At 42.4% G+C, this 16,335-nt stretch overlaps 1 protein-coding gene across 1 annotated transcript in view; it reads left to right on the top strand.

Moving 5' to 3' along the window:
• The window catches only part of baiap2l1 (BAI1 associated protein 2 like 1), a 70,429-nt gene that overhangs the window by 46,207 nt on the left and 7,887 nt on the right, over nucleotides 1-16,335 (top strand). The window contains 8 exon segments of the mRNA NM_001100227.1: nucleotides 1,515-1,576; nucleotides 2,419-2,490; nucleotides 3,128-3,265; nucleotides 4,043-4,195; nucleotides 6,371-6,538; nucleotides 8,840-8,984; nucleotides 11,202-11,409; nucleotides 15,875-15,946. Coding sequence (NP_001093697.1) covers nucleotides 1,515-1,576; nucleotides 2,419-2,490; nucleotides 3,128-3,265; nucleotides 4,043-4,195; nucleotides 6,371-6,538; nucleotides 8,840-8,984; nucleotides 11,202-11,409; nucleotides 15,875-15,946 — 1,018 coding nt within the window.

Here is a 16,335-nt window from a genome sequence, read left to right as displayed (position 1 = left end):
GGGGGCCAGTTAATCACAGTACTGATACCATTTAATGCTTACTCAAAGGTAAGCCATCAAAGCAGCCAGACAGGTGGGGCGGCCCGCGGGCCGCCAGTTGTACAGCACTGTGCTAGATAATACTATAATAACAAGTGATTATGTCCCTGTTGCTGCCTCATTTAGCTGGCATAGACATTCACTTGATACAGTTAGAAGTGACAGAAGGTTTGGTGTCTCTATGGGAAAGGCCAACTTTTTTTGCACCACGGACCGGTTTCAAGCAAGACAATTTTTCCAAGGACCGGGGATGGGGGGGTGCGGCGCAACTAGTGCTAGTTAAATTTTATATTATGCACTTTACTATTATTATTATTATTATTATTATTAAATACAGCTTAATAAAGTACTTTGGTCCTTGTTGTAATCAGTAGAAATCTTCCTGGGCTTCGCATAGCTATTGTCAAGGCTGTGTAACGCATCAGGGAGTTGGGATCACAAGTAATTGGGACCAGAGGTGGCCCGGTTCAGCACAGCCCACGGCCCGGCCCTTGGACTGGTGGTTGGGTACCCCTGCAGTAGAGCATCCTGTTTTATAAACTCTCTCTCTCTCATAATATTCTAGGAAACTACTTGTTACCTTACTTGTTTTTAAAATGTACACAGTGGCCTATAGACACTGGGTAGTTGGGGTGGGGTTAAGGACCCATGATCAACCCCCCCCCCCCCCCCCATGTAATTTACACAGGGCATTGGGAGTTGCACTCAAAAGGAAGTACTTACAATAAGTGGATTTTTTTTAGGGCACAACCACCTTTACAAAAAAATCCACTTATTTAAGTCAGAACTGGTGCTACTGTCTCATCCCAAGTGTGAAAGTTCTGTAATATGTAAAGCGCTTATTGCTACTGTGTGTGGGTATAGGGAGCTTAAAAAGAACATTCCATACTGGGAGGGGGGTGATATCACGGCAACTTGCAGTAAAGCGTGACTGAAGTTTAGCAGAGCACAGGTCACATGGTTGTGGCACCATTTATTTGGTGACATTGCCAAACAGTTCAATCTGTAACCCACTCAAAGTGTTGGGCCAAATCAGACTGATCCAATCATTTGGTACCCGGAACAACACTTGGATCATAATGTCGGCTATGCATACCTGTGCTGAGACGAACATATCAATGGGCCAATGCAGTCTGTAGGGATTATCAGGACTACTAGATTTTGGTGGGTAAGGGCTCATACATGTTAGTCTGCCAAGTCGGCAGCTCGTTTTTTCTGTATTTACTTTTCAGTGGCCCTAAACAAAGCTGCTCTGGCATTTTACCCAATGATGCATTCCTATCTCAGCAATAAAATGTTCAGTATGTACGTAGTGGCCCCATGGCTATTACCTAATCATGCAGATAAAGAATGAGATGACTAGTACTTGTGCAAGAAATGTGCTTGAAAGCTCCACCGGTGTTGATTTAACAACGTTCTTTAGATTCAGGTTTTGTTTTTTTTTCAATTTTTGACCCTTTCCTTTGCATTTCCAGGCCATGTACTCATGGAGGTTTCCAACGTTCACAAAAAGCTGAATGACAACTTAGAAGAAAATGTACGTGTCTGCTGGTAACTGTTGTTAACCCTATAGTAGTAGGGGCCTGGGGCGCTGCAATGGGAAGGGTGCCAGGATATGAACCATACTGTAGTTACAGGAACTAAAGTTCTTTATGTGGAATAGCAAATTGTAGTGCTGCCCCTTATTAAATTTAGTTGGCCCCTAAGCATCATACATGCCCTATGGGAGGGCTGCAGAGTAGAACTGCTTCATGGAACAAGGAAGCTCATTGTGTCCTTGGTCCCTCTCTTGTTTATAAAATAGAAAGTCCCATTTAGCCTGTATTTAAGCCAAACAAAATTAAAAACGCAGTTTCCCTGCTAAGGATCTATGCTAATACATGCACAGAAGCGCTTTCAGTTGTTTTGCTAATGATGAAAGCAGGCTCTACTGTGTCTATTAAAGATAGCTAAATATGTCTATATACAGTTGGGCAGTTTGGAAAATGTTGACCCTACTGCCTGTCCAGCTGGGCATGTATAACACCTCAGGGGCCCTTTCAACAGAACAACCTTCTTTTCAGATAACAGCTTGCCTGCCCAAAATGAAATTTGATGTGCACATGCTCAATAGGGTCACAGTCAGATCCAGAAGGGATAAAGGCTGCAAGTTCACTAACTAGTGGATTACCCATGAAGTCAGCCTGTGTTTGACCAGCTTTAGGCTGGAACGGCATATCCAGGCTTTTCAGGCTGTGGCAGTTTTCCTTTAAATTTCTTTATTATTAAACTGGCTATTTATAACAGCCATGTATATATACAGTTAGGAGAAAAGAACTATTGTCATTTGAAAACCAAAATTGGATCCATTGTAATGCCAATATTTTGTATTCTTTGCAGTTTAGAAAATTCCACAGAGAGATCGTTGCAGAGCTGGAGAGAAAGACTGATCAAGATATAAAGTATATGAATGTAAGTGGGCTGCATTCAGTTTTGTTCCATTGGCTGACATAGATCCAGTTCCAGCTTCATATGCCTGAGTAAATGTCCCCCGTATAAGAGTATAGTGGCAATATAAAGAGGGGTACTGTATCAAACAACAGCATAATCACAGCTTTAGGGCTCTGGCACACGGGGAGATTAGTCGCCCGCGGCAAAACTCCCTGTTCGCGGGCGACTAATCTCCCCGTGTGCCAGAGCCCTTAGAATATACATCAGATTGTAAAACTGGTTTTTGCAGGGGATTAAGGTGGGCTTCTTGGCTTATTCTGCTGTATATACAGTCTAAGTCTCCCCAGTAATCATGGGGCCCCATAACTGCTAAGTTATCTGCCATCTATGATGGACCCTGCCATTAATAAAAATGGTTCCCTGTGCATAGTCATGCTGCTGATAGCCCCAACACACCCCATTTTGCTAAAAAAAAAAAAAAAATGCACCCATGATCCAAACCCTACCCAGTGACCCAGGAATTGTGACTTTCCATCTAGGGGCTCCCCAATATGTCACAGGACCCCTGACTGCAGTATTTTCCTGATGGTGGCCCAGTGTACGCAGATGGCTACTTAAAAGCAATGCTGTCAATAATGAATGTTACTTTTTATGCCAGGCCACCCTTAAGAGGTACCAGACAGAGCACAAGAATAAACTAGACTCGCTGGAGAAGTCTCAGTCAGAGCTAAAGAAACTCAGGAGAAAAAGTCAAGGAGGGAGAAATGTCACTAAGTATGAAATGAAAGAAACAGAGGTAAGTGTGTTTCCTACACTGTTCTGAAATTATAGGCACCATGTGGTTGAATTAGCTAATCCAGGGATCCCCAACTAGTGGCTCAGGAGCAACATGTTGCTCTCAGCGCCCCAAAGAATGTGCTTATTTTTGAATTCCTGACTTGGAGGCAAGTTTTGGTTGCATAAAAACCAGGTGTACTGACAAACAGAGCCTCCTGTTGGCTGCCAGTCCACATTGGGCTACCAAATAACTAAGCACGGCCCTTGTTGGTCAACTCCTAGAAACTTTTTTCATGCTTGCATTGCTCCCCATCTTTTTTTTATATTTAAATGTTGCTCATGGGTAAAAAAAAGGTTGGGGACCCCTGAGCTAATCCATTAATATGGCTGTTGTCATGCTACATCCAGGTCTGGACTGGGATTCAAAATAGGCCCTGACATTTCAAGTACACAGAGGCTCAAACAGCCCCCACCAGCCCAATAAATTGTGACTGTCTGGCATCTTGCAGCAGCATTTGCAAGAATCCACAGATTGGCAGTGCAAGCCTGGCTAGCCACTACACTGGGAGCTAGGGGTAGGCAGGTAGCTGAGGTATGTGCCCAGTGCCCACACTCTGTTGCACCCTAAGCCTCCTCTGCCTACTCCTAGTTCCAGCCCTGGTTTTATGTGATATATGTTTATAGACATCTGCAATCTTGCTTTCTCTTTTAGATAATGTATTTACCAAACAGTAGGTACATCACAATTGCATCTGTGTGATTTAACTTAAATACTATACTTTTTGTTTGTTCCTAGTACTTGGAAACCATTACGTCCAGACAGTCGGATATAAATAAATTTATAGCGCAGGGCTGCAGGGAGGCTCTGCTAGAGGAGAAGAGACGGTTCTGTTTCTTAGTGGACAAACACTGCACCTTCTCGAATTATCTCAACTATTTCCATGTACAGGTAAGCTTGGATCCAAGGGGCGCCTTGCAACAGTACAGTATTACAATGTGTCCTAGGGAAGAAATAGTTACATTTGTTTTATTAAACATTGTAAGCCAAGCACAGCGAGTTCCTGTCTGTAGAGATTGCAATCTAATTCTGGAGCTTAGAGCACTATGGGATAAAATGACTACATTCACACGGAGCTAATGGGAAATCAAATCCAGGCATTTCTACAGCAGTACTCAGTCCTTCCATTATGGAAATGTTTGCTGATATGGTAAATGGCCCCACATATTTTTTTGGTGGTTGCTCTTTTTTTTTTTTTACTCAGGTGTGTTTATTGAAAAAGTACATATTAATACATAGGTACATTCCATTTGCAGTAAGACGGCTTAATACATATGCATAGCAGATATACAGCAGTTAGAAGTTTCCACATACAGTACATTGGCAATACAGTGGCACATAAACGTTTATAGTATTGTTTGTTTTGCATTTTCCCATTTACTCCAAATAGCTAAATATTTCTTGTGGGTTCCCTTCCTGGTGTAAGCAGCTTTCTCAATTTTACCTAAGTCCCCCACTGCATTGTACCATTGCTTATAGTTTGGAGGGTCAGGGCATTTCCAAAGCCTCGTTATGCCTTTTCTGGCTATAAATAGTACCTTCTGCAGGAATTGCAGATCTGCTACAGGCAGTTTTAATGACGCAGTGACCCCTAGTAAGCATAGTTCCGGTGACCTCGGAATGGGGTATTGTAGGATTTGGGATAGGGTGTCTAGGACCTCTGACCAGTATGCGTTCAGCTTAGTACAAGACCATAGTGTGTGCATGAGATTGCCTTCCTCCTGCTCACATCTATTACATACAGGGGAGATGTTGGCGTCCATTCGGTGGAGCCTACTCTTTGTTAGATAGGCCCTGTGCAGAATATATAATTGCAGCATTCTGTACTTATAATTTAGTGATACCCGTGTTGGGGTTTTAAGTGCTTGCTGCCATTGGGAGTCAGTGATTGTTTGGTGGTTGCTCTTTACATCTATGGCAGGCAGCCCAAGCAAATATGAGCAATGGGGCTGTGGGGAAAAAAATGCTGGAAGGTATCTATGAGGCATAGAGAAGAATCCTGAGGCGGTGAAGTTCATTGATGTCTGAAATTTGCTGCAATGTCATTTTCAAAGTATTTTCTTTTCTTTGCAGAATCTGTTAAATATTAACATTACAAGTTATGGGTTGGGTTAAATTATATATAAATGTACAAAAGTATGTGTAAAACAATCAGTGAGGCAAATAAAAGTGATAGTGTCCCCTCTAAGGCTAGTGTCCAATGGAACTATTTAGTCACCCACTTATAGATCTCTGCTACCATGGGCCACTAACCGCTCTGAAAATCTTTTCCACTGGCAACAATAGGGGTTGCCGGTGGAAAGGCCTATGCATCGCTTCTGTATTCCGAAGCTTCCTCCTGAAGGCAACTTTGCACGACTTGGAAAACGGAAGCGATGCGTAGGCATTTTGGAGCAGTTAGTCGCCCATGGTAGGAGTGAGTTAGTTGCCACCGCGATAGATCTCTGCTAAGGGTGAAGACACACGGAGCTACTAGTACTACTGCTACTTGTCACGGCTACTAAAATAGACAATGCCGATCATTTACTGATAATTGTCTCTACATGTGTTTAAGCAAAGGCAGTTCTCAATTTTGTCTATGGAAGGGTATTTTCTGGCATTTATTAGCAGTGACAAGTATTTGCTACTAAGTAGCCTTCTATGGCGCCCGATCAAAATCTTTTAACCGTCCCGATCGGTGAGTCGACCGATATCGGCAGCATCCTGCGATATCGGTCGACTCACCGACTTGCCATACACGCACCGGATATCGTACGAAACAAGGTTTTGTACGATATTATCGGTGCGTGTATGGCTTAAGGGACAACCAATACAAATTAGACCCTTTGTATTCATGTGTTTCCCTTATATCTGTAGATAAGCAGACCATAGCCATAGCACTCTTGCTTAGATTGTCGAGATCCTTTAGAGCCCTTCTAAACAGGGCCTTCAACTCCTACTTTTATTCTGTAACTCTCATCTGGTAAATTGTTGTAAGGCCCCGTTAGATATAAAGGATTATATAGTTACCTGCAGGGCCTGTGTGCAAAGCAATCACTGTTGTGTGTCTGTTTCTGTTCATTGCAGGCTGTGGATTTACTCACCTCCAAGTTGCCCAAGTGGCAGGAGACGTGTAGTGACATCTCTCAAGTTCCCGACACGGTTGTTAATATTGTGCAGGACTTGAAAACCCCAGTGACCACACCCATTTCTGCTTCCCCTGAACCCTCCCCATTAATGGACAAAAAGGCCCTGGTAAGGACACATACCGATGTTACTGTCCCTTGCATGTATTTTGGTTGTGTAGAGTCATCGGTAAAATAATCTAGGGATGTACTTGTTTGCCTTCCTTTTCCTGAACTATAACTCCCGGTATTTATCTGATATCTACTGAAGTTTCTAAAGAAATTACTGTTTAGTATGACTGCTGTATGAGTATACCTGCTATGTTTATTAAGTCTAGGCATGCAGCCTGAGTTTCTGTTAATAAAGCCCGTGCCTTGTAAGTAAGATTTGTTTAGGCACTGACTGTGCCCTACTCTGAGGCCAGGGGCACACATAAAGTGGATCACCGCTTTCCTCTGCCTGGGGAAAAACCGCAAATAGATCAGCTGTTGTGCCCTCCTTCCCATAGCAACTAAAATCACATAGATGGTTTGTGTAACCAGTGTGCTTTGATACACTGAAGACAAAACAAACCACCTGTATTTGCATCCAGAACAAAATGTGCCATAGGCTTATACCGCACTTGGCGGATTCTCAGCCTATGAGAATCCACTCTTAAAGGACAAGGAAAGGCTAAGTCACTTGGGGGTGCCAAAATGTTAGGTACCCCAAAGTGACTTTAATCACTTACCTTGTACCCCGGGCTGGTGCCCCTGTTAGGAGAAAATTGCACCAGCCAGGGGTACCTGTAGCGAGCGCTTCCTCAGAATTGCGCTGATTTAACGTAGGAGCAGATTGAATCCGCCATGTGGCTGTAGTTCCGCAGTAGTTGAATTCGCATTAGCCCGTAGTTCAGTATGCACTTCTCATTTTGGGAGCCAGGCATTAATGGCGAGAAACTTGGCCTTTTAGAACTGGGAGTCATCACTGTTTCTGACATTATTTATATTTTTACACTGGAAACAAAATTGGAAATGAGAGCCAATATCCTTAATTTAGATCTACCCTTTTGCATTTAGATTGATTTGGTCTGAGGTTGCTATGGGTTAAAGGAGAACTAAAGCTTAACTAAAAATGTTGGCTAGAAATGTTGTACATTATGTTTTGGGCTTCTGTACCAGCCCAAGGCAACCGCAGCCCTTTAGCAGGGAAGATCTGTGCCTCCAAAGTATTTGCCCTCCAGTATTTACCCATCTTTTCTGCTGACTCACTTCACACGCTCTGTGCTGCTGCCAGTTACTGAGCTTAGGGGCCGATGCACATTACACTATATATAGAATATAAATGTCACAATAATACAGATTATTATTGCATGACAGCTCTGAAACCAGTGCAATTAGCACCAGAAATTAAACATCAGCCCTGTAGCATCAGCTTATATGACAGACAAACCTCATTTTCTGCTTGTTAATTTGCTATGACCCCTAAGCTTGGCTTCTCCACAGCTGCTCAGAGCCCACTGAGCATGTGCTGTGTCACTGACACTCCTAACAGATTCCAGTATGGTGACACCCTGTGACAACTTTGAATTCCTGAATAATTACTGCTATAGAGATGCTGAACCTTTTAAGCTGGATAAATTCGTTTTAAGTTTTAGTTCATCTTTAAAGGAGAAGGAAAGGTAAATTCGCTGGGGGGGTGCCCCCTGATAACCTGGGCCAGTGCCCCTATCAGCAGAAAACTGCACCAGCTTGGGGTATGTGCACGAGTGATCCTCTTCCTCCTGTCTTCTTCTTTGTGGTCCTTTTTTGCAATGGCTTCTTTGTTAAAGTTCTGCTTTTCACTCTACTGCGCTAGCAGTGCAACGACAGAAGAAGGAAGAGGATCCCTTGCTCGCAGGTACCCCAGGCTGGTGCAGGTTTCTGCTAACGGGAGCACCGACCCCGGGTACATTTTGGCACCCCCTAGTGATTATACCTTTCTTTCTCTTTTAATGTAATACATAAAATCACAAAGTTTGTACCTGGTATAGTTACTCATAGCAATTTAATTCAACCAATCAGCAAGTAGGATTTACTAGTCACCCGCTTAATAGTTAGACCAGGTGTAATCCTTGTGACTTTTGTTGCTTTGACCCAGACTAGCCACTTATACAAACATTAAATCTGGCAGCAACATAATAGGGACATTTTGCCATCTTACTTATTTGTTTGGCAGAGGACAAATATTGTAAGTAAGGGAATTATAGACGTCATTTTTCTTAAGAAGACATTAAAGGTATCTGATTGTTTGCCCAGGTGTAGGCCAATTGTTGTCTCTGTATATGTACAGCCATATTTCTGTGGGGAAGTTAAACCTCACTTGTGAAAAGGGTGCATTAGGATAAGTTTCCTTTTTTTAACTGGAGAGGTTCCAGTACAGTGTCTGATCTCCTGTGATTTTGTTATTTAGATGGCTGGCGATACCCTGTCTAGGAACACACTAAGGATGCCTCCAGCACCCATGACCAAAGCACACACCAGTCCCCTGGTTGACATGTTTAACAACCCATCAGTTGCCCAGAAATCAACATATGAGAAACTAAAGACATCACAAGGTACTGTAGTTTCACATCTTACTTTCTGCAGTCTGAAGGGGCATCTATCATAGGAACATTGTCTACTGCACCCAAGGTGCAGGCTATTAAATCAAAACAGCAAGAAAATATGGATCCCGCACTGGGAGTTTCTGCTGTGTGCAGCCATGTCGGGGCACTAAGTTCTGCTTGCTAATTTATGCACATGTATGTCACTCACAATAAGCGTATGCGTGTCACCAAACATGGCTGCCCACACCATGAGCTCCCTCCCAGTGTGGGCGGAATGTCCCCATGAGCATTTTTTGGGCAAAACAGTATTATTTCCACGGAATACAGGCTGTAGTACAAAACCATGTTCCTATTACAGGTGTACTTTAAATATTCACCTTCCATCTTGTTCTCATCATCATTGCTCTTTTTACTCCTCTATAGTAAAATATAGTCATGGTGTATGCATATGTAGACCAGTGATCCCCAACCAGTGGCTCAGGGGCAACATGTTGCTCACCAACCCCTTGGATGTTGCTCTCAGTGCCCCAAACCAGGGAGTTATTTTTGAATTCCTGACTTGGGGGCAAGTTTTGGTTGAATAAAAACAAGATTTCCTACCAAATAAAGCCCCTGTAAGCTGATAGGGTGCATAGAGGCCCCTAATAGCCAATCACAGCCCTTATTTGGCTCCTCCATGAACTTTTATGATGCTTGTGTTGCTCTCCAAGTCTTTTTACATTTGACCGTGGCTCACAAGTAAGAAAGGTTGGGGATCCCTGATGTAGACACACACATATATGTAATAGACGACACACTTCCTTGTGTACTTCATGATCTTATCGAACTGTATTTTATTGTATCCATCGCAGGATGAAATAGTACCTTTATTACAGATAAGCTGTTTACTCAGCCACTGGCCTGATTTAATTTGCATACAATACGTATGACGACTGCCATCTTCCTACTTCCTTATTGGGATGTCCATTAGTGCCATTCACACCACTGACTGACTGGACCTCACCCATACTTTCCTTCAGTTATATAGAGAAATGGCAGAGAGCTGTGTGTTGTTCCCAGTGGTGCCTATCAAGGAGGAGGGACAGCTGGGTGGTCTCCCAGGGGCATGATCCTTATGGTAATGATGATGACAGGGATGGTGTGTATGTAAATACATATGTATACTATTATATGTGTATTTTTTTTTATCACCATGCAGTGAACGTAAAATGCAAGTGTTCATATTTTACATTTACCCTTTAAAAACGTGCATAAGGTATGTAGAGTCAGTGAGTCACTGTTTGCTTGTGGGACGTACAGGTGTAATGTTTGCTGGCAGATCCTTTGATGGAAACAGTCCTTTTCTGAGTTTCTGAAGGGACCATCCCAGGATGGTAAACATTACAGCTCTTACTTGTGTAATAGTGCACATTACTCAACAGGTGCTTCTGTCCCTTCTTTTGCTTCACCTTCACTTGCTATTCAGCATGTGTGTGACAGCACAGTGAACTAGTTGGCAACCCTACGCCCACTCCTGCTTTTCTTCCCCATTCCAAAGCTATGCCATAATATAGAAATGCTGGCTACTGGGTAGATAAGCTGCAGTTTACTAGCACACACATTAAAGGGGTTGTTCACCTTTTAATTAACTTTTAGTGTAATGTAGAGTGTACTATCCTGAGACAGTTTGCAGTTGGTCTTAATTTTATACTGTTTGCAGTTTTTTAATTATTTAGCTTTTTGTTCAGCTGCTCTCCAGTTTGGAATTTTGGCAGCTGTCTGGTTGCTAGGTTCCAAATTAACCTAGCAACCAGGCAGTGGTGTGACAGAGACAGGGAAATTAATAGACCAGGACCTAAATAGAATTATAAGTAATAAAAAGTAACAATAAAATGGTAGCCTCACAGAGCAATAATATTTTGCTGCCGGGGTCAGTAACCCCCAATTGAAAACCATAAAGAGTCAAAAGAGGAAGGCAAATAATTCAAAAACTATAAAAAAAATAAAAAATGAAGACCAGTTGATAAGAATAGGCCATTCTGTAACACACTGAAGATGCACCACCCCTTTAATGGGGCCTTTAATACTTTAAGGCAGGGCTAAATAACTGAAGGGTCACAGATTAGGTTTGCCTATCCCCCAAGGAATTTTATGGCCCCTGCGCAAGTTTGATAGTAGATTATACGAATTTCTTGGGTTTCATGTATGGTTAATAAATGAATGATTGATGTGGTTGCTGTCTTGCAGGAGAAGGCCAAGAAGAAAGCAGTTTGCCTCGATCCATGTCGGTGGCAACAGGCTTGAATCAAATAAAGAAACGAAAAGTAAGAACCATTTTCCCACACTCCGGCAATGGCAACACGCAGCTGAGTTTTGCTCAAGGCGACATCATCACACTTCTTATCCCAGAGGAAAAAGATGGCTGGCTGTACGGAGAGCATGATGCAACTAAAGTGTAAGCAAAACCCTTATACGTATTTATTAGTGAGGGTTTATGGAACAAGAAGTTGCCTTAAGCTGCTCATTCACTGGAGCAATGAATCACTCTTCACCATCTGGCTATCAGACAGGTCTGGGTTTGGTGGATGCCAGGAGAACACTACCCGCCTGCATTGGCACTTCTGACTGTAAAGTTTTACAGGAGGAATATTGCTCTGGGGCTATTTTTTATGGTTTGGACTATGGCCAATGACAATTCCATACTTCCTACTTTGTGGCATCAGTTTGGGGAAAGCTCTTTCTTCTTTCAACAAATAATGCCCCAAAGCAAGATCTTGTGGCAAGCTGTCCCAGAAAAGTAGTGGCTGTTATAGCTGCAAAGGGAGGACCAACTTCATATTAATCCTGTTGGTTTGGGAATGCAATGTTGGCAAGTCAGGTGTCTGGATACTTCTGTGCCATTGTGTGCAAAGCAGCATGTTCTTAAGCATGAGATATTAACTGCATTAACATCTAGTGATACACAAGGATCAGAAGGCTACTCTCATAAAACTTACAATGATAAATTAGGGCCAAGACATGCGTAGGAAGAAGCAGTTTGGTTCTGTCGAGTTTGCCTGGCACACAGTGTATCTAAACCACTGCTGAAAGGGTGAGTTTTATGTGGGTGATGCCTAGCTGTGCTGATAGTTTCACTTGGAGAGAAGCCACTTGTTATAAAACAATTACTTTATAATTGTTAAAAACATTAGGTGCACCTCTTATCAGGCTACAGGGATTTGGTTTGTTTTTCCTTTGTGACTTGGGCTGAGTCCCAGGGGTTAGAGAACAGAGAGAGAACTGGCAAATAGTATAATGCCAGAGCATGATAAGCACTGGAGTTTAGTAAGCAGTTGTTGAAGCGCTGTGCACTTTATTCATCATTGGTTGGCATGGACCAGTACACTATAATAAACATAATAAAGTTCAATTACATAGTTACATAGTTACATAGGGTTGAAAAAAGACCAGTGTCCATCAAGTTCAACCCATCCAAGTAAACCCAGCACACCTAACCCACACCTACCAATCTATACACTCACATACATAAACTATAAATACAACCACTAGTACTAACTGTAGATATTAGTATCACAATAGCCTTGGATATTCTGATTGATCAAGAACTCATCCAGGCCCCTCTTAAAGGCATTAACAGAATCTGCCATTACCACATCACTAGGAAGGGCATTCCCCAACCTCACTGCCCTCACCGTGAAAAACCACCTACGCTGCTTCAAATGGAAGCTCCTTTCCTCTAATCTAAAGGGGTGACCTCTGGTGCGCTGATTGTTTTTATGGGAAAAAAGAACATCCCCCAACTGCCTATAATCCCCTCTAATGTACTTGTACAGAGTAATCATGTCCCCTCGCAAGCACCTCTTTTCCAGAGAAAACAACCCCAACCTCGACAGTCTCACCTCATAGTTTAAATCTTCCATCCCCTTAACCAGTTTAGTTGCACGTCTCTGCACTCTCTCCAGCTCATTAATATCCTTCTTAAGGACAGGAGCCCAAAACTGCACTGCATACTCAAGGTGAGGCCTTACCAGGGACCTATAAAGGGGCAAAATTATGTTCTCATCCCTTGAGTCAATGCCCTTTTTTATACAAGACAGCACTTTATTTGCTTTAGTAGCCACAGAATGACACTGCCTGGCATTAGACAACTTGTTATCAACAAAAACCCCTAGATCCTTCTCCATTAAGGAAACCCCCAACACACTACCATTCAGTAGATAGTTTGCGTTTATATTATTTCTACCAAAGTGCATAACTTTGCACTTATCAACATTGAACCTCATTTTCCAGTTTGCTGCCCAGTTATCTAATTTTGTCAAATCGCTCTGCAAAGCGGCAGCATCCTGCATGGAACTTATAGTTTTGCACAATTTTGTGTCATCAGCAAAAATAGAAACAGTACTCTCTATGCCCCCCCCCCCTCCAGGTCATTAATAAACAAGTTAAAAAGCAAAGGCCCAAGGACTGACCCCTGCGGTACTCCACTAACCACACTGGTCCAATTAGAAAATGTTCCATTTACAACCACTCTTTGTACTCTATCCTTCAGCCAGTTCTCTATCCAAATACAAATATTATGTTCTAGGCCAATATTCCTTAATTTGATCATTAACCTTCTGTGAGGTACTGTATCAAACGCTTTAGCAAAGTCCAAGTAGATGACATCAACTGCCATTCCAGCATCAAGGTTCCTGCTCACCTCCTCATAAAAGGCAACTAAATTAGTCTGGCAAGATCTGTTACGCATAAAACCATGCTGGCACAAACTAATAGTATTGTGAACTGCAATGTATTCAAGTACCCTATCCCTTATTACCCCTTCCAAAAGTTTTCCTACTACTGATGTCAGACTAACAGGCCTATAGTTTTCAGGCTGAGAACGGGATCCCTTTTTAAATAACGGCACCACATTAGTAATCCGCCAGTCTCTTGGCACCATGCCAGACCTCAATGAATCCTGAAAAATTAAGTGAAGAGGTTTGGCAATCACAGCGCTCAGCTCATTTAATACCCTGGGATGAATCCCATCCGGCCCTGGACCTTTGTTTACCTTTACATGTTCAAGTCTCTTTTGAATTTCCTCCTGAGTGACCCACGCGCCAGTAGCTAAATTACTAGAACTGGGCATATTACAAGGGAAGCCTTCATTATCTGGCTCCTCAGATGTATAGACAGATGAAAAATAAGAGTTCAAAATTTCAGCTTTTTCCCCGTTCTCATCAACCAACTTACCCCCCCCCCCCCCCCGTGATAATAAAGTTCCCACCCCTTCTTGCTTCATTTTTTTACTATTCACATAATTAAAAAATAATTTAGGATTCTTTTTACTCCTAGCAGCAATATCCCTTTCCATTTCTATTTTAGCTTGCTTGATAGCTTTTTTGCATGCTTTATTTGCTTCCTTGTACCTGATGAAAGTTTCTGCTGTCCCAGCTAACTTGAATGCCCTAAAAGCACGTTTTTTCTTACCAACCTCGACAATAACACTTTTATTCAGCCATAAAGGTTTTGCTTTGCGATGCCTCTCCTTGCTTACAAGGGGGATATACTGTTGTGTATACCTACAAAGCAATGTTTTAAAGATGTTCCATTTTCCTTCTGTGTCTAACCCCATGAAAAGCCTTTCCCAGTTGACACATTGCAGAGATGCCCTTATACTGGCAAAGTCTGCACGTCTAAAATTGAGCGTATTAGTTACTCCCTTATAGCGCTGTCTCTGCAGCATTATCTCAAAGGAGACCATGTTGTGATCACTGTTCCCCAAATGCTCACCCACACAAATGTTAGAGATGAGTTCATTATTATTAGAAATCACCAGGTCCAAAATAGCGTCATTCCTAGTGGGTTCTTGAACTGCCTGAAATAAAAAGTTGTCATTTAGCATATTTACAAACCTACTAGCTTTTTCTGACTTAGCCACCCCATTACTCCAGTCAATGTCCGGATAATTAAAGTCCCCCATAACAACAACTTGACCTAGTTTTGAAGCCTTCTCCATTTGCAACAATAGCTGGGCCTCATCCCCCTCATCTATACGGGGTGGTTTAATTAGGCCTTAATCAGGCAGTAACTTTTACATGGGAAAAGAAAAAAACACAATGATGATTCAGTTATCATAACTATATCAGGAAGGAGCAGGGGAGCCCTGGGTAAGGAACATGGTGGCTGCCAAACTGAGCTTTAACCCACCCCGATATCTAAGGTGGGCGATACCTAAATAATCATATTGTTTGGCCCTCAGGTGCAAGGACCACTTGAATGAGCCAATGAGGTTCCTGATCAAATGGAAAAATCAAATTTGCTTGATTGACATCCTGGCCAATTTTAGGCCACATATCAGTCAGGTAGGCCTGTTGCGGTTCCAATACACGGGCAGCTATGCTACTGAAACGGTCTGAAGGTCCCTAACCGGCAGCTTTAATCTGCCAGGTGCCTTAGCATCAAAATATAAATAGGCCTAGAGACTTTGTCAGAGAGTAGTCAATTTTGTCCTTCAGTAGGTTAGTTTATTAATGCTGTGGTTCTCTAACAGTGGGCCTGTATAGGCCTCTGTTGCAATCTGATTTTGGCAGACAATCAGTTCAACCCAACCGGGCCAACCACATGGCAAACCAGTGGAAATCCACAAATAGCAGATCTTTGCCTAATCATCAGCTTACCTTACAGGTTGCAGTTATTGACCAAAAACATTTGGCTCAACTTCTTAGACCTATAATCATCTTGTGGTTTATCAGATAGGAAAGCTAGTTAAAGAAGAGAAAACCCAAGCACTGATAACTGTATGAAAGTGATGACTAAATATGCTAATGATTGATTAGAAGGCATAATTAGCATATAATTATAATCATGAATTCAAATATGAGTAACTTGGTTAATTCTCCAGCAAAGCTAATAATCCATATTGTTTGTACCAATTACAGGAAAGGCTGGTTCCCCTCATCTTATACAAGGCCTCTGGAAGAGAATGGCAGAGAGCCAATGAAAGTGCCAAGGTAATGCAACACAACATGCTCTTCCTAAAGCTCAATGATGAGTCAAAAGAGGCCGCTTGTTGGCCAGGATAAGGCAGTATTATGGTAACCACCCAATATAAGCAGCCTCGGCTGTGATCTGGCATTTGTATAAATACTAAGTGCAACCACAAGCAAGCCCTAGCAACAGGAAAGTGAATGTGAGCATGTAGAAGTTCAGGGAGTGTCGTCTGAGCATGCCAAGTACATAAGGCACGGCTTCAGGACTGCTTGCTGTCTGTGCAGAACAATAGTGCTCTCGTATGACAATGCTGGAGTTGTTTGGTCACTGATCTACCCTTTTTCTCTTGTATGGAAAGCAAATAGTGCTAATGCCACTTCCTATTTGCCAGGCATAGATGCAAACAGCA

The sequence above is a fragment of the Xenopus tropicalis genome, chromosome 9 (genome assembly GCF_000004195.4).
Source record: "Xenopus tropicalis strain Nigerian chromosome 9, UCB_Xtro_10.0, whole genome shotgun sequence".
NCBI lineage: Eukaryota > Metazoa > Chordata > Amphibia > Anura > Pipidae > Xenopus > Xenopus tropicalis.
Note: the sequence above shows the minus strand (reverse complement) of the source record. Positions and strands in the feature narration are given on the sequence as shown.